Raw genomic sequence first — 25,671 nt, forward strand, 5'->3', positions numbered from 1 at the left:
TCACTATGAGCATTGTGTGTCACTTCTCTAAATGTTTTGCAAGAAATGCAGCTATGTGATTGTCTGAATGCATTCAGGATACAGTATTTCAATCTTGCGTACAAATCGCCATTTGTATATTCTCCATTTGCACATTTGAGGCAGACAAAGTTAAGGCTCGCAAGGAGAGAAACAAATATAGTGGACAAAGCTATATTTTTAATGAACTACTGAGGCAAAGTAACAGCATTGCTTTATCAAATTTATATGAAGTGTATTGTGTCCAATGTTAGCAACCAGGCAACAGAAAAAGGAGATTTTCAAGTGAGCTCTTTAAGTTACACAAATGTTATGAAGTGTTTTCCAACAAGGATGTGGTTTCACCAATGGCGGGTATCTTTTGTAAAAATAGACTATTGCCATCACAGCCCCCCTTGACCAATCTTCACCGGCCTATAACAGTACAAAGCACGTTTACCCTGGTGATCTAGTGGCAGTTAAAGGACACATTGCAGGAGACCGAGTTAAGAAGTAGGCCCAAAGTAATGTCATGCCCAATTTTCCAATGTGTTGTCTTTTATTTAAAAAATAAAATAGTGCCATCACAGCCCCCTAGCCCAAAAATCAGTGGTCTATAGAAGTACAAAGCATGTTAACCTTGGTGATCTAGCGGCAGTTAAAGGACACTGTTGTGAATTCTGTGGCTGAATTCACTCCTGTGGTCACAAGTGGTACTGCAGCTTCTGAGCTTCCTCCCTCAGGTGTTCTGGTGAGCTCGTTGGCTGCTTTGTTATTTAACTCCACCTGATTCTGTCTTCCTTGCTCCTAGTCAATGTTCCAGTGTTGGATCTGAGCTTCTGGATCTTTCCTGTGGCCTGCTGCTCTGCTTAGATAAGTGCTTCTTTGCTTTTGTTGCTATTTTTTCTGTCCAGCTTGTCTATTCATTTTTGCTGGAAGCTCTGAGACGCAAAGGGTGTACTGCTGTGCCGTTAGTTCGGCACGGTGGGTCTTTTTGCCCCCTTTGCGTGGTTTTTTGCTTTAGGGTTTTTTGTAGACTGCAAAGTTCTCTTTGCTATCCTCGCTCTATCTAGAATATCGGGCCTCACTTTGCTGAATCTATTTCATCCCTACGTTTTGTCTTTTCATCTTGTTAACAGTCATTATATGTGGGGGGCTGCCTTTTCCTTTGGGGTATTTCTCTGAGGCAAGCCAGGCTTGTTTTTCTATCTTCAGGCTAGTCAGTTTCTCAGGCTGTGCCGAGTTGCATAGGTAGTTTTAGGCGCAATCCACAGCTGCCTTTAGTTGTGTTTAGGATAGGTTCAGGTATTGCGGTCTACAGAGATTCCACGTCTCAGAGCTCGTTCTATTGTTTTTGGGTATTGTCAGATCACTGTATGTGCTCTGATTGCTGGCACACTGTGTCACTGGATTGCCTTCATAACAGTACTAGGAGCCAAACTAATGATTCTCAATAGAGGGAAAAAAGAAGTTCTGACATCATTTTTTTTTTCTCTCAGCTCTGTGTTCAGTCTTTGTTTTTTTTTTTTCCCCTAGACATTTGGGTGTTTCAGGACACAGGTGTGGACATGGATATTCAGGGTCTGTGCTCTTCAATAGATAATCTCGTTACAAATGTACAAAGGATTCAAGATACTATTGATCAGAAATCTATGTTAGAACCAAGAATTCCTATTCCTGATTTGTTTTTTGGTGATAGAACTAAGTTTCTTAGTTTCAAAAATAATTGTAAGCTATTTCTGGCCTTGAAACCTCATTCTTCTGGTAATCCTGTTCAACAGGTTTTGATTATTATTTCTTTTTTGCGCGGCGACCCTCAGGACTGGGCATTTTCTTTTGCGCCAGGAGACCCTGCATTGAGTAATGTCAATGCGTTTTTCCTGGCGCTTGGATTACTGTACGATGAGCCTAATTCAGTGGATCAGGCTGAGAAAAATTTGCTGGCTTTGTGCCAGGGTCAGGATGATATAGAAGTATATTGTCAGAAATTTAGGAAGTGGTCAGTACTCACTCTGTGGAATGAATCTGCACTGGCAGCTTTGTTCAGAAAGGGTCTCTCTGAGGCTCTTAAGGATGTCATGGTGGGTTTTCCTATGCCTGCTGGTTTGAATGAGTCTATGTCTTTGGCCATTCAGATCGGCCGACGCTTGCGCGAGCGTAAATCTGTGCACCATTTGGCGGTATTGTCGGAGATTAAACCTGAGCCTATGCAGTGCGATAGGACTATGACCAGAGTTGAACGGCAAGAACACAGACGTCTGAATGGGCTGTGTTTCTACTGTGGTGATTCCACTCATGCTATTTCTGATTGTCCTAAGTGCACTAAGCGGTTCGATAGGTCTGCCGTCATTGGTACTGTACAGTCCAAATTCCTTCTGTCCATTACCTTGATATGCTCTTTGTCATCATATTCTGTCATGGCGTTTGTGGATTCAGGCGCTGCCTTGAATCTGATGGATTTGGATTATGCTAAACGTTGTGGGTTTTTCTTGGAGCCTTTGCGGTGTCCTATTCCGTTGAGAGGAATTGATGCTACACCTTTGGCCAGGAATAAACCTCAGTACTGGGCCCAGCTGACCATGTGCATGGCTCCTGCACATCAGGAAGTTATTCGCTTTCTGGTGCTACATAATCTGCATGATGTGGTCATGTTGGGGTTGCCATGGCTGCAAACCCATAATCCAGTTTTGGATTGGAACTCTATGTCGGTATCCAGCTGGGGTTGTCAGGGGGTACATGGTGATGTTCCATTTTTGTCAATTTCGTCATCCACTCCTTCTGAGGTCCCAGAGTTCTTGTCTGATTATCAGGATGTATTTGAAGAGCCCAAGTCCGATGCCCTACCTCCGCATAGGGATTGTGATTGTGCTATCAATTTGATTCCTGGTAGTAAATTCCCTAAAGGTCGATTATTTAATTTATCCGTGCCTGAACACACCGCTATGCGCAGTTATGTGAAGGAATCCCTGGAGAAGGGACATATTCGCCCATCGTCATCACCACTGGGAGCAGGGTTCTTTTTTGTAGCCAAGAAGGATGGTTCGCTGAGACCGTGTATTGATTACCGCCTTCTTAATAAGATCACTGTTAAATTTCAGTATCCCTTGCCATTGTTATCTGACTTGTTTGCTCGGATTAAGGGGGCTAGTTGGTTCACTAAGATAGATCTTCGTGGTGCGTATAATCTGGTGAGAATCAGGCAAGGAGATGAATGGAAAACTGCATTTAATACGCCCGAGGGTCATTTTGAGTATCTAGTGATGCCGTTCGGACTTGCCAATGCTCCATCTGTGTTTCAGTCTTTTATGCATGACATCTTTCGTGAGTATCTGGATAAATTCCTGATTGTTTACTTGGATGACATTTTGATCTTCTCAGATGATTGGGAGTCTCATGTGAAGCAGGTCAGAATGGTTTTCCAGGTCCTGCGTGCTAATTCTTTGTTTGTGAAGGGATCAAAGTGTCTCTTCGGTGTGCAGAAAGTTTCATTTTTGGGGTTCATCTTTTCCCCTTCTACTATCGAGATGGATCCGGTTAAGGTCCAGGCCATCCAGGATTGGACTCAGCCGACATCTCTGAAAAGTCTGCAAAAGTTCCTGGGATTTGCTAATTTTTATCGTCGCTTCATCTGTAATTTTTCTAGCATTGCCAAACCATTGACCGATTTGACCAAGAAGGGTGCTGATTTGGTTAATTGGTCTTCTGCTGCTGTGGAAGCTTTTCAGGAGTTGAAGCGTCGTTTTTGTTCTGCCCCTGTGTTGTGTCAGCCAGATGTTTCTCTTCCGTTCCAGGTCGAGGTTGATGCTTCTGAGATTGGAGCAGGGGCGGTTTTGTCACAGAGAGGTTCTGGTTGCTCCGTGTTGAAGCCATGTGCTTTCTTTTCCAGGAAGTTTTCGGCTGCTGAGCGTAATTATGATGTGGGCAACCGAGAGTTGCTGGCCATGAAGTGGGCATTCGAGGAGTGGCGTCATTGGCTTGAAGGAGCTAAGCATCGCGTGGTGGTATTGACTGATCATAAGAACCTTACTTATCTCGAGTCTGCCAAGCGCTTGAATCCTAGACAGGCCCGTTGGTCGTTATTTTTTGCCCGCTTCGATTTTGTGATTTCGTACCTTCCGGGCTCTAAAAATGTGAAGGCGGATGCTCTGTCTAGGAGTTTTGTGCCCGACTCTCCGGGTTTATCTGAGCCGGCGAGTATCCTCAAGGAAGGAGTCATTGTGTCTGCCATCTCCCCTGATTTGCGGCGAGTGTTGCAAACATTTCAGGCGAATAAACCTGATCGTTGTCCGACGGAGAAACTGTTCGTCCCTGATAGGTGGACTAGTAAAGTTATCTCTGAACTTCATTGTTCGGTCTTGGCTGGTCATCCTGGAATCTTTGGTACCAGAGAGTTAGTGGCTAGATCCTTCTGGTGGCCATCTCTGTCACGGGATGTACGTACTTTTGTGCAGTCCTGTGGGATTTGTGCTAGGGCTAAGCCCTGCTGTTCACGTGCCAGTGGGTTGCTTTTGCCCTTGCCGGTCCCAAAGAGGCCTTGGACACATATTTCGATGGATTTCATTTCTGACCTTCCCATTTCTCAAAAGATGTCAGTCATTTGGGTGGTCTGTGATCGCTTTTCTAAAATGGTCCATCTGGTGCCCTTGGTTAAATTGCCTTCCTCCTCTGATTTGGTGCCTTTGTTCTTCCAGCATGTGGTTCGTTTGCATGGCATTCCTGAGAATATTGTTTCTGACAGAGGTTCCCAGTTTGTTTCAAGGTTTTGGCGAGCCTTTTGTGGTAGGATGGGCATTGACCTATCTTTTTCCTCGGCTTTCCATCCTCAGACTAATGGCCAGACCGAACGAACCAATCAGACCTTGGAAACATATCTGAGATGTTTTGTTTCTGCAGACCAGGATGATTGGGTGTCCTTTTTGCCGTTGGCTGAGTTCGCCCTTAATAATCGGGCCAGCTCGACTACCTTGGTCTCTCCATTTTTCTGCAATTCTGGGTTCCATCCTCGTTTCTCTTCAGGACAGGTTGAGTCTTCGGATTGTCCTGGTGTGGATTCTGTGGTGGACAGGTTGCAGCAGATCTGGACTCAGGTAGTGGACAATTTGACCTTGTCCCAGGAGAAGGCTCAACTTTTCGCTAATCGCAGACGCCGTGTGGGTCCCCGACTTCGTGTTGGGGATCTGGTTTGGTTATCTTCTCGTCATGTTCCTATGAAGGTTTCCTCTCCTAAATTTAAACCTCGTTTTATTGGTCCGTATATGATTTCTGAGATTCTCAATCCTGTGTCTTTTCGTCTGACCCTCCCAGACTCCTTTTCCATACATAATGTATTCCATAGGTCGTTGTTGCGGAGATACGTGGCACCTATGGTTCCATCTGTTGAGCCTCCTGCCCCGGTTTTGGTGGAGGGGGAATTGGAGTATATTGTGGAGAAAATTTTGGATTCTCGTGTTTCTAGACGGAAACTCCAGTATCTGGTTAAATGGAAGGGTTATGCTCAGGAAGATAATTCCTGGGTTTTTGCCTCTGATGTCCATGCTCCAGATCTTGTTCGTGCCTTTCATGTGGCTCATCCTGGTCGGCCTGGGGGCTCTGGTGAGGGTTCGGTGACCCCTCCTCAAGGGGGGGATTACTGTTGTGAATTCTGTGGCTGAATTCACTCCTGTGGTCACAAGTGGTACTGCAGCTTCTGAGCTTCCTCCCTCAGGTTTTCTGGTGAGCTCGTTGGCTGCTTTGTTATTTAACTCCACCTGATTCTGTCTTCCTTGCTCCTAGTCAATGTTCCAGTGTTGGATCTGAGCTTCTGGATCTTTCCTGTGGCCTGCTGCTCTGCTTAGATAAGTGCTTCTTTGCTTTTGTTGCTATTTTTTCTGTCCAGCTTGTCTATTCATTTTTGCTGGAAGCTCTGAGACGCAAAGGGTGTACCGCCGTGCCGTTAGTTCGGCACGGTGGGTCTTTTTGCCCCCTTTGCGTGGTTTTTTGCTTCAGGGTTTTTTGTAGACTGCAAAGTTCTCTTTGCTATCCTCGCTCTATCTAGAATATCGGGCCTCACTTTGCTGAATCTATTTCATCCCTACGTTTTGTCTTTTCATCTTGCTAACAGTCATTATATGTGGGGGGCTGCATTTTCCTTTGGGGTATTACTCTGAGGCAAGTCAAGCTTGTATTTCTATCTTCAGGCTAGTCAGTTTCTCAGGCTGTGCCGAGTTGCATAGGTAGTTTTAGGCGCAATCCACAGCTGCCTTTAGTTGTGTTTAGGATAGGTTCAGGTATTGCGGTCTACAGAGATTCCACGTCTCAGAGCTCGTTCTATTGTTTTTGGGTATTGTCAGATCACTGTATGTGCTCTGATTGCTGGCACACTGTGTCACTGGATTGCCTTCATAACAGGACACATTGCAGGAGACCGAGTTAAGAAGTAGGCCCAAAGTAATGTCATGCCCAATTCCCCAATGTAAAATCCTTTTTTTTTAAATAAAAGAGTTCCTTCACAGCCCCCGTGCCCCAGAATCGCTGGCCTATAACAGTACAAAGCACGTTCACCCTGGTGATCTACTGGCAAGTACAAGACAGATTGCAGGAGATAGAGTTAAGAAGTAGGCCCAATGTAATGTCATGCCCAGTTCTCCAATGTGGGGTCCTTTTTTGAAAAAATAAAAGAGCTCTTTCACAGCTCCTGTGCCCAAAAATCACCGGCCTATAACAGTACAGAGCACATTCACCCTGGTCATCTAGTGGTTCTGGATGATGAGGATGAGGATAAGGAGGAAGATAGCAATAAACAGATCAAATGTAGAAGCGTATACCCATGTGTGGTTGTGAAGAGGTGCATGAGAATACACCTTCCCAAAAGAGAGACTGTATTTGAGGTTATGTTTCGCTGTTTTCACTTGGTGGTGTACAGAAGTCTTTCCCAATCCAGGCCTTGTTCATTTTTATAAGAGTCAGCCTGTCAGAATTTTCAGTTGACAGGCGAATGCACTTATCTGTTATAATTCCACCAGTGGCACTAAAAACCCTCTCTGACAGAATGCTAGCAGCAGGACAGGCCAGGACCTCCAAGGCATAGAGATCCAGTTCATGCCACATGTCCAGCTTGGATACCCAATAATTAAAAAGCACAGAGGAATCACGGAGGACATTTGTACGATCTGCAAGGTACTCCCTCACCATCTTCCCAAACATTGCACTTCTTGTGACAGCACCCCTTGCCTCTGTGCCACCACAATGGGAGGGTCTGAGAAAACTGTCCCAGAACATGGCAATTGTTCCCCTGCCTAAGGTGGATTGTACTTCTGTCTCGCTTGGAGTCCTTGGTTGTACAACAAAATCTGATGTCTGCTGCCAGCGTTCTCACATGGGAATTTTCTAAGCAATTCCGCTACAAGGGCCCTGTGGTACTGCAACATTTTAGTACACCTCTCTGCCTCAGGCAGAAGAGATTGAAAGCTCCTTGTAGCATGGGTCTAGAAGTGTCACCTACCAGTAATGAGTGTCACCCAAAATTTTGAGAATCCAAGGGTCACGTGAAATGCAGCGCAGCATAAAGTCAGCTATGCGTGCCAGACTGCTAACAGGCAAGACTTCCGTGTCCTCACAAATAGGACGACTGACCATGCTGTCCTCCTCCTTCTCCTCCCTGTTCTCAGGCCATCCCCGCTGAACAGAAGCTAATACAGATGTGTTCATAGTACTGTCTATAGCGCATGAAAGTAGTTCCTGTTCTTCCTCCTCCTCCTCGCCTACCAATCCACGTTGAAAAGACATGAGGCTGGGCTGTGTGTAATCCCCCTGTATGTTTCCTTGCTCCATGTCCTTGTGCTCCGCCTGCAATGCATCCTATTTGATTGTGAGCAGAGAGTTTTTCAGAATGCTGAGAAGCGGGATGGTGATGTTAATTATGGTGTCATCGCCGCTCTCCATCTTGGTGCAGTCCTCAAAGTTTTGGAGGATGGTATACAAGTCTGACATCCATGTCCACTCCAGGGGTCTTATGTGTGGAGTCTGACCTGACATTCGAAGGCCTTGTTGATGTTGGTAGTCAATAACGGCCCTCTTCTGCTCACAAATCCTTTCCAACATATGCAGCGTAGAGTTCCAGTGCGTGGGGACATCACACAACAGTCGGTGAGCTGGAAGCTGAAAACACTGCTGAAGCATGACAAGGGCGGCTGAAGCTGTAGCTGACTTTCTAAAATGGGCAAACAGATGGCGTATTTGTCATGGTTAGGACAAGGTTATGTCTTGTACTCTTGGGGTTAATGTTCTTAGCCTCTCTTTCAAGATGGGAGGGCTATTTATTCTCGCTCCTTACCTGGAATCCTTGTCAGCTATAGGTTTTTCTGGAGTCTGTATGCTTGACCCCTGAAGTGTGTGCTGGGTTGCTTTGTGTTTTGCTGTCACCTGCTTTATTCATGTTCCTGGATTACTGACTTCTGGCTTGGCTTCTGACTATTCTCTGACTCTCCCTGTTAGTATCTTGTAATATCCTGGCTAAGACCTCTGCTTGTTTCACTATTCTTTTATGCTTGTCCCATCTCTGTTTTCCTGGTGTCTGGTCCAGCTCCGTTGCTGCTGGGTGCAGTTTCCCCTGCAGCATTAATACCCGGGTATCGTGACAGTACTTTCACTAGCAGATCCGGCAGCTCTGGGTAGCTTTTCAGAAAATGTTGAAACATGAGGTTAAGCATATAGGCCAAGCAAGGTACGTGTGTGAGCTCACCTTGCCTCAGAGCCACCACCAGGTTACGGCCATTCTCACACATGACCATGCCTGGCTGTAGGTTCAGCGATGTCATCCAAACATCTGACTGATCTTTCAGTCTGTCCACAACTTTTCTGCATTGTACGGTTTCTCACCTATGCAGATTAGCTTCAGCACAGCCTGTTGCCGCTTGGCTGAGGCAGTGCTGCAGTGCTTCCAGCTTCTGACTGATGTGTTGATTTCAGACACGAAGGATGAAGAGGAGGAGGAGGTGCAGGAGCTAAAGACTGTGGGGGCAACCCTGATTGACGTAGGGCCAGCAATCCTCAGTGTGAGGAGGATGTGTTCCATCCCAAGGTCCGACTGGGTCCCGGCTTCCACTATGTTAACCTAGTGTGCCATCATTGAGATGTACCGTCCCTGCCCACAAGCACTTGTCCACGTGTCCGTGGTTAGGTGGACTTTCCCTGTAACAGCATTGTTGAGGGCACGGGTAATGTTGTGGGACACATGCTGGTGTAATATCGGTATGGCACACCGGGAGAAATAGTGGCAAATGGAGATCGAGTTCCTTGGGACGGCAGCCGCCATCAGGCTGCAGAAAGCTTCCGTCACAACAAGCCAAAAAGGCAGCATTTCTAGCGCAAGCAGAAGAAAAATATTATAATTGAGGACTGTGGCCTGTGGGGCGTTGGCTGGGTAGTGGATGGGCTTGCTGATGGTGCTGCTTGACTGTGGGCCACAAAAGGTGCAGGGCTAGAGGCATCTTCACATGCACAATGTACTGGGGATTGGCTTCTCCACAAAACAGTGGAAGAAGCAGTGGTGTGACCAGCAGGCAGTGGTCCTGGAGCCTCGGGTTCGGCCCACAAAATCGGGTGCTTTGCTTGCATGTGCCCGATCATGCTGGTGGTGGTCAGGCTGGTTGTTTTGCTACCCCTGCTGATGCGGGCATGGCAGGTGCTGCAAATGGCTTGTTTGGGGTTATCGGCAGAGTCTTTAAAAAATAGCCAGGGAAGATCTCACAGGTAGAATGGCAACTTCACTCATGTTGGTGTTACGAGAAATGGATGCACGCCTTCTGCCTGTGGCCACAACACTGCTTCTTCCTGCCTGTTGAGAGGGATATGTGTCCTTCCCCATTTGTGCTGCTGTCCTCGCTATGCATGTCCTCCTGCAAGGTTGGGTCAGTCACTATGTCATCCATCACCTCATCTTCCACATCCGCACCCTGCTCCTCCTCCTGACTTTCTGGCAATTGTGTCTCATCATCGTCTACCTCTTGTGACACATTCCCACCATCACCTTCGTGTGACTGGGGCTGGTCAAAGCTTTTGGCAGCTCTACATGCGATGTCATCTTTCCCCACTTCAAGTTGACTGGCAGAGATTTCTGAATCTTGAAATGGAAAACTGAACAGCTCTTCAGAGTGTCCAAGTATGGATCAGTTGTCTCAGGGCACTCGGCATGGTGGTAGGAAGGAGGATCAAGGTGAGGAATATCCTGGCCAAACTCACGGCTACTCAGATTTGACCGTGTGGAAGACAAGGTGGTGGTGGTGGCTAAGTGACTGGAAGCATTATCCGCTATCAAACCAACAATTGTTTCACACTGCTGTGGCTTCAATAGTGATGTGCTGCGGTCCCCCAGAAACTGGGACAGGAAGGTCGAGCGAGAAGATGTGGGTCTTTGTTGTTGCCCACTTTCACCTTGTCCATGGCCTCATCCTCTGGATGCACCATCAGCATCACGGCTACTTCCCCGCCCCTTGCCTTAACCATTTTAAATGGACTAGTGCACTGTTTCAAAAGCTCAACACAAATGTCTTTCTTACTAGTGAAATAATATGTGATCAGTATGCCTGCAAATCTACGATTTTTCAGACCCAAACACCAGGCAGGCCTCAGCCAGACCTAACAGATTGCATTCAATATTTTTTTAAGGTAATTTTTGCTAAATAACGCTGTATAGAATTTGAGTATCACACAGCCACAAAATAAGTACACCGGCCTCCAATGACCTAACTTGGAGCACAGAGATATATGACGGCTGTAACGGAAATACCACACTGGCAAATCTGTGGCCTTTCAATCGTTTTTTAGGCTGAATAGCACTGTATAGAATTTGAGTATCACACAGCTAAAAAATTAGTACACCTGCCTACAATGCCAAAACTTGGAGCAGAGATACTGTATGTGACGGCTGCTACAGAAATACCACAATGGCAAGTATGTGGCCTTTCAATTTTTTTTTAGGCTGAATAGCCCTGTATAGAATTTGAGTATCACACAGCCACAAAATAAGTACACCGGCCTACAATGCCAAAACTTGGAGCAGAGATACAGTGGGGCAAAAAAGTATTTAGTCAGTCAGCAATAGTGCAAGTTCCACCACTTAAAAAGATGAGAGGCGTCTGTAATTTACATCATAGGTAGACCTCAACTATGGGAGACAAACTGAGAAAAAAAAAATCCAGAAAATCACATTGTCTGTTTTTTTTTAACATTTTATTTGCATATTATGGTGGAAAATAAGTATTTGGTCAGAAACAAAATTTCATCTCAATACTTTGTAATATATCCTTTGTTAGCAATGACAGAGGTCAAACGTTTTCTGTAAGTCTTCACAAGGTTGCCACACACTGTTGTTAGTATGTTGGCCCATTCCTCCATGCAGATCTCCTCTAGAGCAGTGATGTTTTTGGCTTTTCGCTTGGCAACACGGACTTTCAACTCCCTCCAAAGGTTTTCTATAGGGTTGAGATCTGGAGACTGGCTAGGCCACTCCAGGACCTTGAAATGCTTCTTACAAAGCCTCTCCTTCGTTGCCCTGGCGGTGTGCTTTGGATCATTGTCATGTTGAAAGACCCAGCCACGTTTCATCTTCAATGCCCTTGCTGATGGAAGGAGGTTTGCACTCAAAATCTCACGATACATGGCCCCATTCATTCTTTCATGTACCCGGATCAGTCGTCCTGGCCCCTTTGTAGAGAAACAGCCCCAAAGCATGATGTTTCCACCACCATGCTTTACAGTAGGTATGGTGTTTGATGGATGCAACTCAGTATTCTTTTTCCTCCAAACACGACAAGTTGTGTTTCTACCAAACAGTTCCAGTTTGGTTTCATCAGACCATAGGACATTCTCCCAAAATTCCTCTGGATCATCCAAATGCTCTCTAGCAAACTTCAGACGGGCCCGGACATGTACTGGCTTAAGCAGTGGGACACGTCTGGCACTGCAGGATCTGAGTCCATGGTGGCGTAGTGTGTTACTTATAGTAGGCCTTGTTACATTGGTCCCAGCTCTCTGCAGTTCATTCACTAGGTCCCCCCGCGTGGTTCTGGGATTTTTGCTCACCGTTCTTGTGATCATTCTGACCCCACGGGGTGGGATTTTGCGTGGAGCCCCAGATCGAGGGAGATTATCAGTGGTCTTGTATGTCTTCCATTTTCTAATTATTGCTCCCACTGTTGATTTCTTCACTCCAAGCTGGTTGGCTATTGCAGATTCAGTCTTCCCAGCCTGGTGCAGGGCTACAATTTTGTTTCTGGTGTCCTTTGACAGCTCTTTGGTCTTCACCATAGTGGAGTTTGGATTCAGACTGTTTGAAAGTGTGCACAGGTGTCTTTTTATACTGATAACAAGTTTAAACAGGTGCCATTACTACAGGTAATGAGTGGAGGAAAGAGGAGACTCTTAAAGAAGAAGTTACAGGTCTGTGAGAGCCAGAAATCTTGATTGTTTGTTTCTGACCAAATACTTATTTTCCACCATAATATGCAAATAAAATGATAAAAGAAACAGACAATGTGATTTTCTGGATTTTTTTTTCTCAGTTTGTCTCCCATAGTTGAGGTCTACCTATGATGTAAATTACAGACGCCTCTCATCTTTTTAAGTGGTGGAACTTGCACTATTGCTGACTGACTAAATACTTTTTTGCCCCACTGTATATGATGGCTGTAATGGAAATACCACACTGGCAAATCTGTGGTCTTTCAATTTTTTTTAGGCTGAATAGCCCTGTATAGAATTTGAGTATCACACAGCCACAAAATAAGTACACTGGCCTCCAATGACCTAACTTGAAGCACCGAGATATATGACGGCTGTAACAGAAATACCACACTGGCAAATCTGTGGCCTTTCAATTTTTTTTTAGGCTGAATTGTGCTGTATAGAATTTTAGTTTCACACAGCCAAAAAATAAGTTCACCGGCCTCCAATGCCATAACTTGGAGCAGAGATATATGACGGCTGTTACAGAAATACCACAATGGCAAATCTGTGGCCTTTCAATTTTTTTTAGGCGAACTAGTGCTGTATAGAATTTGACTATCAAATAGCCCAAAAGAAAATACACCGGCCTCCAATGACCAAACTTGGAGCATGCAGATATATGAGGCCTTTTTCGCTGAATTGAAAAAAAAACAAAAAAAAAGGGGGCACAAGGGTAGCACCCACAACTATGCTACGTATGCCTGACAAACTGTAACTTTTCAACAGACCTGAGTCTGACAGAACAGACTGTACATTTTTTTGGGGGAAGGAGGGATTTTTGGGAAAAAAAAGGTTGTTATGGAGCTTTGGGAAGGATGTAGTGGGACCAATGGACGCACATACAGTGCCTGCAGGCCTTGCACTGATGTGGATATGCTGTGCCCTGCCTGCCTAGCGCTGCAATATCGGGACCCACGAATTAGCCCTAAAAGGACTGTTGGTTTCTGAGGAGTTGTGGATATAAGAGTTGCAGACCTACACTAACTCTAAAACCACGATTCTGACCCTATCTCGGCAGCAGCTCTCCCTACTCTCGCTGACACAGGACCAGAATGCGGCGAGCAGGTTGGCGCCAGGTCTCTTATACTCGGGATCGTGCTTTGCGGCCCAGCCAATCACTGCACGACCACAACAAAGATGGCTGCGACATTTCATGCCCTGGCAGACAATCCCTGCACCATGATTGGGTCTCTAAAATCCGCCAAAAATGTTGGGTGGAGAACTCACTTCCCACCGAATAATCCTGGAAAAGCTCGCCGAGTACACTGATACTCGGGCGAGTAATGAGTAGTGGTGGCGAGCATGTTCGCTCATCACTACTAAGTAACCTTCAGCTGCTGGGTCTCAAAGCTGGAAACCTGGCATGAGCTGTCACTCTATGCCTTGGATGTTTTGTGTTGCCCTACCATCAGTGTCTTGGCTGAGCAGGTTTTGAGAGTCGTCGAGAGGGTTATAACAGACATCGCTTTCACCTATCAACAGAAAAAGCTGACAGGCTCATTCTGATAAAAATGTGCAAAGTATATAATAGCTCTGACTGTTCCACACCACCAGATGTCAGTAGCACATAAAGTAACATAGTAACATAGTTAGTAAGGCCGAAAAAAGACATTTGTCCATCCAGTTCAGCCTATATTCCATCATAATAAATCCCCAGATCTACGTCCTTCTACAGAACCTAATAATTGTATGATACAATATTGTTCTGCTCCAGGAAGACATCCAGGCCTCTCTTGAACCCCTCGACTGAGTTCGCCATCACCACCTCCTCAGGCAAGCAATTCCAGATTCTCAGTGCCCTAACAGTAAAGAATCCTCTTCTATGTTGGTGGAAAAACCTTCTCTCCTCCAGACGCAAAGAATGCCCCCTTGTGCCCGTCACCTTCCTTGGTATAAACAGATCCTCATCGAGATATTTGTATTGTCCCCTTATATACTTATACATGGTTATTAGATCGCCCCTCAGTCGTCTTTTTTCTAGACTAAATAATCCTAATTTCGCTAATCTATCTGGGTATTGTAGTTCTCCCATCCCCTTTATTAATTTTGTTGCCCTCCTTTGTACTCTCTCTAGTTCCATTATATCCTTCCTGAGCACCGGTGCCCAAAACTGGACACAGTACTCCATGTGCGGTCTAACTAGGGATTTGTACAGAGGCAGTATAATGCTCTCATCATGTGTATCCAGACCTCTTTTAATGCACCCCATGATCCTGTTTGCCTTGGCAGCTGCTGCCTGGCACTGGCTGCTCCAGGTAAGTTTATCATTAACTAGGATCCCCAAGTCCTTCTCCCTGTCAGATTTACCCAGTGGTTTCCCGTTCAGTGTGTAATGGTGATATTGATTCCCTCTTCCCATGTGTATAACCTTACATTTATCATTGTTAAACCTCATCTGCCACCTTTCAGCCCAAGTTTCCAACTTATCCAGATCCATCTGTAGCAGAATACTATCTTCTCTTGTATTAACTGCTTTACATAGTTTTGTATCATCTGCAAATATCAATATTTTACTGTGTAAACCTTCTACCAGATCATTAATGAATATGTTGAAGAGAACAGGTCCCAATACTGACCCCTGCGGTACCCCACTGGTCACAGCGACCCAGTTAGAGACTACACCATTTATAACCACCCTCTGCTTTCTATCACTAAGCCAGTTATTAACCCATTTACACACATTTTCCCCCAGACCAAGCATTCTCATTTTGTGTACCAACCTCTTGTGCGGCACGGTATCAAACGCTTTGGAAAAATCGAGATATACCACGTCCAATGACTCACCGTGGTCCAGTCTATAGCTTACCTCTTCATAAAAACTGATTAGATTGGTTTGACAGGAGCGATTTCTCATAAACCCATGCTGATATGGAGTTAAACAGTTATTCTCATTGAGATAATCCAGAATAACATCCCTCAGAAACCCTTCAAATATTTTACCAACAATAGAGGTTAGACTTACTGGCCTATAATTTCCAGGTTCACTTTTAGAGCCCTTTTTGAATATTGGCACCACATTTGCTATGCGCCAGTCCTGCGGAACAGACCCTGTCGCTATAGAGTCACTAAAAATAAGAAATAATGGTTTATCTATTACATTACTTAGTTCTCTTAGTACTCGTGGGTGTATGCCATCCGGACCCGGAGATTTATCTATTTTAATCTTATTTAGCCGGTTTCGCACCTCTTCTTGGGTTAGATTGGTGACTCTTAATATAGGGTTTTCATTGTTTCTTGGGATTTCACCTAGCATTTCATTTTCCACCGTGAATACCGTGGAGAAGAAGGTGTTTAATATGTTAGCTTTTTCCTCGTCATCTACAACCATTCTTTCCTCACTATTTTTTAAGGGGCCTACATTTTCAGTTTTTATTCTTTTACTATTGATATAGTTGAAGAACAGTTTGGGATTTGTTTTACTCTCCTTAGCAATGTGCTTCTCTGTTTCCTTTTTGGCAGCTTTAATTAGTTTTTTAGATAAAGTATTTTTCTCCCTATAGTTTTTTAGAGCTTCAATGGTGCCATCCTGCTTTAGTAGTGCAAATGCTTTCTTTTTACTGTTAATTGCCTGTCTTACTTCTTTGTTTAGCCACATTGGGTTTTTCCTATTTCTAGTCCTTTTATTCCCACAAGGTATAAACCGCTTACACTGCCTATTTAGGATGTTCTTAAACATTTCCCATTTATTATCTGTATTCTCATTTCTGAGGATATTGTCCCAGTCTACCAGATTAAGGGCATCTCTAAGCTGTTCAAACTTTGCCTTCCTAAAGTTCAATGTTTTTGTGACTCCCTGACAAGTCCCCCTAGTGAAAGACAGGTGAAACTGCACAATATTGTGGTCGCTATTTCCTAAATGCCCGACCACCTGCAGATTTGTTATTCTGTCAGGTCTATTAGATAGTATTAGGTCTAAAAGTGCTGCTCCTCTGGTTGGATTCTGCACCAATTGTGAAAGATAATTTTTCTTGGTTATTAGCAGAAACCTGTTGCCTTTATGGGTTTCACAGGTTTCACTTTCCCAGTTAATATCCGGGTAGTTAAAGTCCCCCATAACCAGGACCTCATTATGGGTTGCAGCTTCATCTATCTGCTTTAGAAGTAGACTTTCCATGCTTCCTGTTATATTTGGGGGTTTGTAACAGACCCCAATGAGAATTTTGTTACCATTTTTCCCTCCATGAATTTCAACCCATATGGACTCGACATCCTCATTCCCTTCGCTAATATCCTCCCTTAAAGTGGACTTTAGACAAGACTTTACATAGAGACAAACCCCTCCTCCTCTCCGATTTTTACGATCCTTTCTAAACAGACTGTAACCCTGTAAGTTAACTGCCCAGTCATAGCTTTCATCTAACCATGTCTCGGTTATTCCCACTATGTCAAAGTTACCTGTAGATATTTCTGCTTCTAGTTCTTCCATCTTGTTTGTCAGGCTTCTGGCAAAGTGTTTTTAATCTTCAATAATTAAATGATGCCTTACGGTTGCTGCCTTCAAAGGTGTATGGATGACCTTGCTTATAATTTCTTTCTGGCCTTGCATTGTGTGCAGTGCCTTTTCAATGTGGAAAGACCGCAACAAAATGTCCTTAATATTTGTATGAGGCACTCCAGTTGGTCCCTTCAAGAGTCTATGTATGACCCTGCTTATAATTTTGTCATGGCTTTGCACTGTGTTCAAAGCTGTTATGAGTGTAGGAAGACCACAACTTCACTTTCTTAATATTTTAATGAGGCACTCCAGTTGGTGCCTTCAATGGTCTATGGATGACCCAGCTTGTAATTTTTTTTCAAACTTTGTACAGGCTTTGCAATTAGTGCATAGCCTTTATGTTTCTAGGAGCACCACTACATGACAATGTGAACAGAATGTGTATGAGGCCCTCTTTTATGTCTAATACAGGGTGTATCTGAGTTCCTCTGAGTCTCTAATTGCTGGCACTTCTTTCTTCCTTCTTAAATTAAACTGAAACTTCTAATTGTTTTAATAAAAAATTGAATTTTGGTTTGCTTAAATGATTTTAAAAAATCCTTTTTATATTTTGCCTTATATACAAGTCATTATACTGGAAAGAATATGTCTTAACTTTTTTTTCCCTGTAAACTCAAATTTGACTTCAATTCTGAATGTTTTATTGTCAGTCCTTAAAGTGGAGCAAAAGTTTGACGCCATTGTTCTCAGCAGCCATCTGAGAGTAAGAGATGCTTCCAGAGGTCTTCCTCATGCTGTTCTCTTTCTATTCAGCACTTTTTCTATCCATTTACACCCATTCCTGGCAAAATAAGACCAGCCCACAGCCACCGCAGAAATAGCACATCCATTAGATAGGCCAATTCTGGCACTTAGCCTCGTCTCTTCTCATTGCCCTGATGTGGTGGCAATCTGGTTATTGAGGCTGTGCAGTTGTTGTCAGCAGGTGGTACTGACATCAAGCCCACTTGTTAATGTCACTGCTCTTCATTACAATTCTCGTGATGCGTAGAGTGAGAACCAAAGCCTGTGAACTGAGGTAATCTTACTGACGTCACACTCAGTGTTCACAGTGGCTGGATCTCGCAGACTATAACTAACCACATAATACAGTACATATATTCATCGAGCTCACAATTTACAGCCCTTATAAAGTCATTTTCCTCATATTGAAGCCATAGATTCCCCCATCATTGCCTCCATAAAGGCAATGAAAGGGGAATCTAGGGCTTCAATATGAGCATCCAAGAATTATGACACCAATAAAAGTGACCAACAAACACAGCATGATATCCAACAGGGAATTCCTCCAAAGTACCCTACACACACAGTATTACGAACCTACTGTACCCCCCGGGAAAGTATTGTGACCCAATCACTTTATGATGTTCCAACTATGACACCCACACAGTCCTCTATACAGTATAATGGCCCCCACATAACCCTGTAAACTATAGAATGGCCCCCCACTTAGCCCTGCAAACAGTAATATGTCCCCCACATTGCACCGCCAACAGTATAACACCTCCTACATAGCCCTGCAAGCAGTATGATAGCCCCCTACATAGCCCAGAAGACAGCCTAATATGCCCACACATTGCTCTGAAAACTGTATAATGCCCCCACACATAGCCCTGCAAACAGTTTGATGGTCTCCCACATAGTCCTACAAACAATATAACGGATTCCCACATAGCCCTGCAAACTGTATACTGGCCCTCCACATAAATAGTATAAAGAGCCCCACATAGCTTTCCATATGGTACAATGGGCCCACACATAGCTTTTCATCTATATATATAATTGTCTAAGGGTTTTTTCCGTCTGTCTGTCTGTCTTTCTGTCTGTCTGTCTGTCCTGGAAATCCCGCGTCTCTGATTGGTCGAGGCCGCCAGGCCTCGACCAATCAGCGACGGGCACAGAGACGGGCACAGCGACGATGATGTCATAAAGGATGTAGAAATCCCGTGTTTTTGATTCAGCGACAGTATCGACGCAGATGTCATAATGGTTGCCATGGCGACGATGATGTCATAAAGGTTGCCTCGACCAATCAGCAACGGGCACAGTCTGTCGCGAATTCTGGAATCATCATTGTCCATATACAGTTAGGGCCAGAAATATTTGGACAGTGACACAATTTTCGCGAGTTGGGCTCTGCATGCCACCACATTGGATTTGAAATGAAACCTCTACAACAGAATTCAAGTGCAGATTGTAACGTTTAATTTGAAGGGTTGAACAAAAATATCTGATAGAAAATGTAGGAATTGTACACATTTCTTTACAAACACTCCACATTTTAGGAGGTCAAAAGTAATTGGACAAATAAACATAACCCAAACAAAATATTTTTATGTTCAATATTTTGTTGCAAATCCTTTGGAGTCAATCACTGCCTTAAGTCTGGAACCCATGGACATCACCAAACGCTGGGTTTCCTCCTTCTTAATGCTTTGCCAGGCCTTTACAGCCGCAGCCTTCAGGTCTTGCTTGTTTGTGGGTCTTTCCGTCTTAAGTCTGGATTTGAGCAAGTGAAATGCATGCTCAATTGGGTTTAGATCTGGAGATTGACTTGGCCATTGCAGAATGTTCCACTTTTTGGCACTCATGAACTCCTGGGTAGCTTTGGCTGTATGCTTGGGGTCATTGTCCATCTGTACTATGAAGCGCCGTCCAATCAACTTTGCAGCATTTGGCTGAATCTGGGCTGAAAGTATATCCCGGTACACTTCAGAATTCATCCGGCTACTCTTGTCTGCTCTTATGTCATCAATAAACAGAAGTGACCCAGTGCCATTGAAAGCCATGCATGCCCATGCCATCACGTTGCCTCCACCATGTTTTACAGAGGATGTGGTGTGCCTTGGATCATGTGACGTTCCCTTTCTTCTCCAAATTTTTTTCTTCCCATCATTCTGGTACAGGTTGATCTTTGTCTCATCTGTCCATAGAATACTTTTCCAGAACTGAGCTGGCTTCTTGAGGTGTTTTTCTGCAAATTTAACTCTGGCCTGTCTATTTTTGGTATTGATGAATGGTTTGCATCTAGATGTGAACCCTTTGTATTTACTGTCATGGAGTCTTCTCTTTACTGTTGACTTAGAGACAGATACACCTACTTCACTGAGAGTGTTCTGGACTTCAGTTGATGTTGTGAACGGGTTCTTCTTCACCAAATTAAGTATGCGGCGATCATCCACCACTGTTGTCATCCGTGGACGCCCAGGCCTTTTTGAGTTCCCAAGCTCACCAGTCAATTCCTTTTTTCTCAGAATGTACCCAACTGTTGATTTTGCTACTCCAAGCATGTCTGCTATCTCTCTGATGGATTTTTTCTTTTTTTTTCAGCCTCAGGATGTTCTGCTTCACCTCAATTGAGAGTTCCTTTGACCACATGTTGTCTGCTCACAGCAACAGCTTCCAAATGCAAAACCACACACCTGGAATCCACCGCTGACCTTTTAACTACTTCATTGATTACAGGTTAACGAGGGAGACGCCTTCAGAGTTAATTGCAGCCCTTAGAGTCCATTGTCCAATTACTTTTGGTCCCTTGAAAAAGAGGACGCTATGCATTACAGAGCTATGATTCCTAAACCCTTTCTCCGATTTGGATGTGGAAACTATCATATTGCAGCTGGGAGTGTGCACTTTCAGCCCATATTATATATATAATTGTATTTCTGAACATGTTTTTGTAAACAGCTAAAATAACAAAACTTGTGTCACTGTCCAAATATTTCTGGCCCTAACTGTACTACGGGGACATGCATATTCTAGAATACCCGATGCGTTAGAATCGGGCCACAATCTAGTATAGTATAAAGGGCCTCACATAGCCATCAAAATATTATAATGACCCCTACATAGCCCTTCAAATATTATAAATTATTATCCCTCTATTTAGTATAAAGGCCTTACATTGCGTTCCATATAACATAATGCACCCCACATTGCCTTCTTCATAGTGTAATTCATCACACACATTGCCTTCCACGTAGTATTATGGACCCCACATAACCATGCGCATAGTATAATGCATCCCACATTGCCTTTCACATGGTATAATGCACCCCTCTTGGCCTTTCACGTAGTGTAACAGGTGAATATTTCCTTCCATGTAATATAATAGGACAACGTTGCATTTCACGTAGTATAATGCACCCTAAACCTCCCCAATCCATACCCCCACAATGTACTCAATGATTAAAAAAGAACATAAATACTCTCCTCTTCTGGTTCCACCGCTGCTCTGGTCTCCTCAACATGTGGTCTGAAGCACGGAAACATCTTGGTGCAGTGAGTGTGATAGTGACGTCATTGCACCTTCTGAACTGAGACATTTGACGCTAAGAAAGAATGGTGGAGGAGAATGCAAACGTTTTCCTCTTCCTTCATTGCTTTTGATTGCTGATATACTGTAGTTGAAAGTGCGATGCTGGGTGAAGGGGTGGGATCCCAGAGCCGTTGCTGGCACCGAGCCCCCTCAGTTCACTGGACCCATAGTGGTCCTGTGGTCTCCCGCAATTAGCAGCACACCACTGGCTGTGATAAGCAACCCATTATCCTACTGGAGCAAGGACCTACATGGGGTTGACGATGAAAGACACCCTTATACTAGGGTTTACAGCATAATGTGTAGAATATAGTTTAATATTTTCCATTGTGTTTTTTGTTCTTCAGTTTAGAAAGAAATATGGCTCAATATATACTTTGTATTTTGGACATTGCCCAGTGGTTGTCCTGTGTGGATACGACACTGTCAAAGAAGCATTAATTGACCAAGCAGAAGAATTTGGTGGTCGCGGAAGGCTTCCTACTATTGATCAAGTTGTGAAAGGATATGGTAAGTTTGCCAGAATTCTATACATTTCCATATTTTTTATCAACTAGCAAACTATACTGTAGGTATCAGATGATATATGGAGATGTTAATAGTTTATTGATATACTATTTGCCCATGGGTCATAGTTTATGGATATTCTGTTTGCTCGTGTGTCTTGTTTCAGGACTCATTTTTAGTAATGGTAACAGATGGAAGGATCTGCGAAGATTTTCCCTTGCAGTACTAAGAAATTTTGGTATGGGAAAGAAAAGTGTTGAAGAAAGGATTCAAGAAGAGATTTCTTTTCTGATAGCTGAGATCAAATTACAAAAAGGTACCGTACATAGCTATAAACCAACATGGGTAAATAAGAAGAGAGTACAGAAATGATGTGCATTTTATAATATTAGCTACTGTATATATCAGCTATGTTATCTAAATAGGTGAACATATTTCCGTTTTCCTATCTATTGCTCCATTTTTTGCACATTGAATAGTTCTAAAAAATGAATGAAAACAATATAATTCAAGCAAACTGTCATTTTCTGATATCACATTCTATTAATTAACTCTAATCATTTTTTTGGCTGTACTTTCATTTTTTCTAAAAAAAACTATTGATATGTGTGAACATTTGTATTTTTCCTTCGAGACTGGTAACATCGATTCATGTTCTTTGCTGTTTTTTTTTGCATGGGGTACATGATGCATGATGTATTGATAAAGTTTAATTTTATTTTTGGGGTGAAGTACAACAATAAATAAAACAGAAATTCTATGTTTCAGTTTTTTCTTTACAGCATTTACTGTATGTGTTTAGTAGCTTCATTTTTTTCAGACTTTTGCAGATGCGGCGATTTTCAATTTGTTATAATTTTAAAAATAAAATTATTTTTAGAATATATTTATTTTTAACCTCTTCATGACCTTAGATATATCCATACTTCCAGGTTAGTAAGTACTTACCGAACCTGGACTAATCCATTAGGGATGACGTACCCGAGCGGTAAAACTCGGCATCCGTGTCAATCCTGCACACGGACCCCAAACATGGACTTCTTCAGGAAGTCCATGTTACTGTTCGGGTTTGGCAGCCCCAAAAAAAGGTTGTTGAAAGGCTGCAGAGCAGACAATCAACAAGCTTTGCTGGTGTCGGCACTTCCGGCTCAATCACAGCCATGACAAGTATTGGCATGGCTGTGATTGGCCGAGGCACACTGTAAAAAAAAATACGTGCCATCCACTCTATTTGTCTGCAGTAAAGCTAACATATGCAGGCTTTGTATTGGCTAGTAATAAAAAACAGAGGGCTCCCCTCACAGTTTTTTAAAATTAAGTAAATAAATAAAAAAAATCATGGGGTCCCCCCATTTTTGAACACCATCCAAGCTAAAGCAGAAAGCTGGGAGCTAATATTCTCAGACTGGGAAGGGCTCATGGATATTGGCCCTCCCCAGTCTAAAAATAACAGCACGCAACTGCACCAGAAAAGGTGCATATTTTAAACATGCCAATTCTGGCGCTTTGCCTGGCTCTTCCCACTTTCCCTGGTGCAGTGGCAAGAGGGATAATATTTGTGGGATTGATGTCAGCTTTGTAATTTCAGCTGACATCAAGCCTAAAGTTTAGTAATGGAGAGGCATCTATAAGACACCCCCATTACTAACCCTGTGAGTTTAAGTTAAAAGAACTCACACAGAGTAAAAAGTACTTTATTAGAAAGAAAAACTCCTCACCCTCGTTGTTAGGGCTAGCGGAACGCACCAAATAATAAGACTGATAGTGTATGGTGCGTTCGTAGCCCGGGGTCCACCGTGCTGAGATGGAACCTGCTGCTGAGTAATGACGGACTATATGGCGGTACTCATAAGTATACTCGCGTGGGTTAAACTTCACCCAACGTGAAGGAAGCGATCCTGTTGCGTCACAGGATCGCGGTACCGCACATAGAAGGCGAGCAAGCAGTCAGCGAACTTAACCCCAACTAGGATTGAAGTCCGATTAGACCACTTGCTGACACAACACCGCAACAGGGTGTGTTAGGCAACTCTTATAATTAGAGCACCGAAGTGCGAACTGTGCCGTGCTGGCAGGCACCACTAAGCACCCAGACGTGGGTCAGGAAGCGCACTACTGGCGCGTGGCGCCGCACTGGCGGTCACAGCAATAGACGTTGATACGTGTGTGACACGTTGAGTGATTTGTCGGGCGCTAGATAGCAGCCATACTCCATACGCGAACAGTCATACAATAGGGTAGGGGTATTTAATGAACGACTTGCACTCACAACAAACACACGTATTCAATTGTACACTAGCGCATGGCCGTGCGGTCATGCGCAGTTTATATAATTGCAGGACAGGAAGTGGCCACAGAAACTTTGCCCTTCCAGGGCCTGCCAAGAGGACCAATGGAATGCGCTGCAGAGCCAGAGCACATGACCCTCGATCTCCAACGGGAGATCCTGCTCTGGGCATGCTCAGTGTGCGCAAACAAGGACTTAGTCCCAGGGAAGTCCGCTCGCCGCTGACCAGCACTGACTCCATTTGCAGGAGCTGAAGAAGCAGCAGTAACTCTCTGTACAGAGTGAGAGCGAGCAAGACACTGGGAGCGACGTCCCTGCTGAGCAGACTCCACTGCGGCTGGAGGAGAATGAGAGACCGCAGCGGAGACGGATCGAGATTCCCCCTGTGCAGCAGAGGAAACTCGACTCCTAACACTCGTTCACCTATTTATTACTGTAAAATGAAAAATAATAAAACACCGTATTCTTCACCGGTTTGAAGATAATCCATATGTCCCAAGACATGCTCCTACTCTGCTACATCTGGATTGCATTGCTAAGCAGTGGCATGATGGAATCACTCAGTCATGAATCCAGAAGACTCTGAGCTGAGCCTAAGAACTCAGCTTTATTGCCGAGTGGTGATGTCACTAAGGTGAGCACAGTTCATAGCTGATGAACTACTCTTACCTCGCTGACTCAGCGCTTGTGAGAAAGTTCTCACGCAGCGAGCACTGACATCAGCGCGGTCACCAGAGTTCATTGACTATGAACTCCCCTCACCTTATTGACATCACCGCTCAGCTCTGAAGCGGAGCTCTCAGGCTCAGCTCAGTATCTCCTGGATTCACGGATGAGTGGTTGCATGATTCCGCCACTCAGCCATGCAATATAGATCGGAGTAAGCCATAAACCACCAAAGATTTGTAAATGGAAACAAATCTAAATTTTAATAATGCACAGAAACAAACATACATAAAAAATGACAAATACAGTATGTATCCAGGTAAAAATGGAGACATATGGAGGAGGCATAGAGGTAAGCGAGGGAGGGAGAGACAGCCAGCAATGTAAAAGTAATAAGACCAGTAAGACGGATACAAGAAAGAGCTCATAACACCAGCCCACCAATAAGAGAAATACAGATAAAGTACAATGTGCACGTCAGATAGACAACTGGTCATGAACAACTCATATCCGCTTACCCATGATGTGTCACAGCAGCTGTCGGCCTCCCCACGACCCCTGACGCGTGTTTCACGTTAAGGTTTATTGAAGCTTCCAATGTTGTAAAGTTTTGTTCAGTACCATTGTGTTCAATGTGCTCACTACACATCTATATAAATTCCTTGAGGTGTATAGTTTTCAAAATGTGGTCACTTTTTGGGGTTTCCACTGTTTAGGCACATCACAGGCTCTCCAAATGCAGCAGGACACCCACAGACCATTCCATCAAAGTCTGAGTTTCAAAATGTCACTCCTTCCATTCTGAGTCCTGTTGTGCGCCCAAATGATAGTTTTCCCCCACATATGGGGTATCTGTGTACTCCAGAGAAATTGACAGTTATTTTTTTTTAAAAAGAAAGAAATGTCCAGCTTCACCGA

At 44.0% G+C, this 25,671-nt stretch overlaps 1 protein-coding gene across 1 annotated transcript in view; it reads left to right on the forward strand.

The window, feature by feature from the left end:
• LOC138661787 (cytochrome P450 2G1-like) overlaps positions 1 to 25,671 on the forward strand; it is a 54,033-nt gene that overhangs the window by 3,693 nt on the left and 24,669 nt on the right. The window contains exons 2-3 of the mRNA XM_069746705.1: positions 21,641 to 21,803; positions 21,967 to 22,116. Of these exons, the coding sequence (XP_069602806.1) occupies positions 21,641 to 21,803; positions 21,967 to 22,116 (313 nt within the window). The remainder of the gene's footprint in view (positions 1 to 21,640; positions 21,804 to 21,966; positions 22,117 to 25,671) is intronic.

The sequence above is a fragment of the Ranitomeya imitator genome, chromosome 2 (assembly GCF_032444005.1).
Source record: "Ranitomeya imitator isolate aRanImi1 chromosome 2, aRanImi1.pri, whole genome shotgun sequence".
Taxonomy (NCBI): domain Eukaryota; kingdom Metazoa; phylum Chordata; class Amphibia; order Anura; family Dendrobatidae; genus Ranitomeya; species Ranitomeya imitator.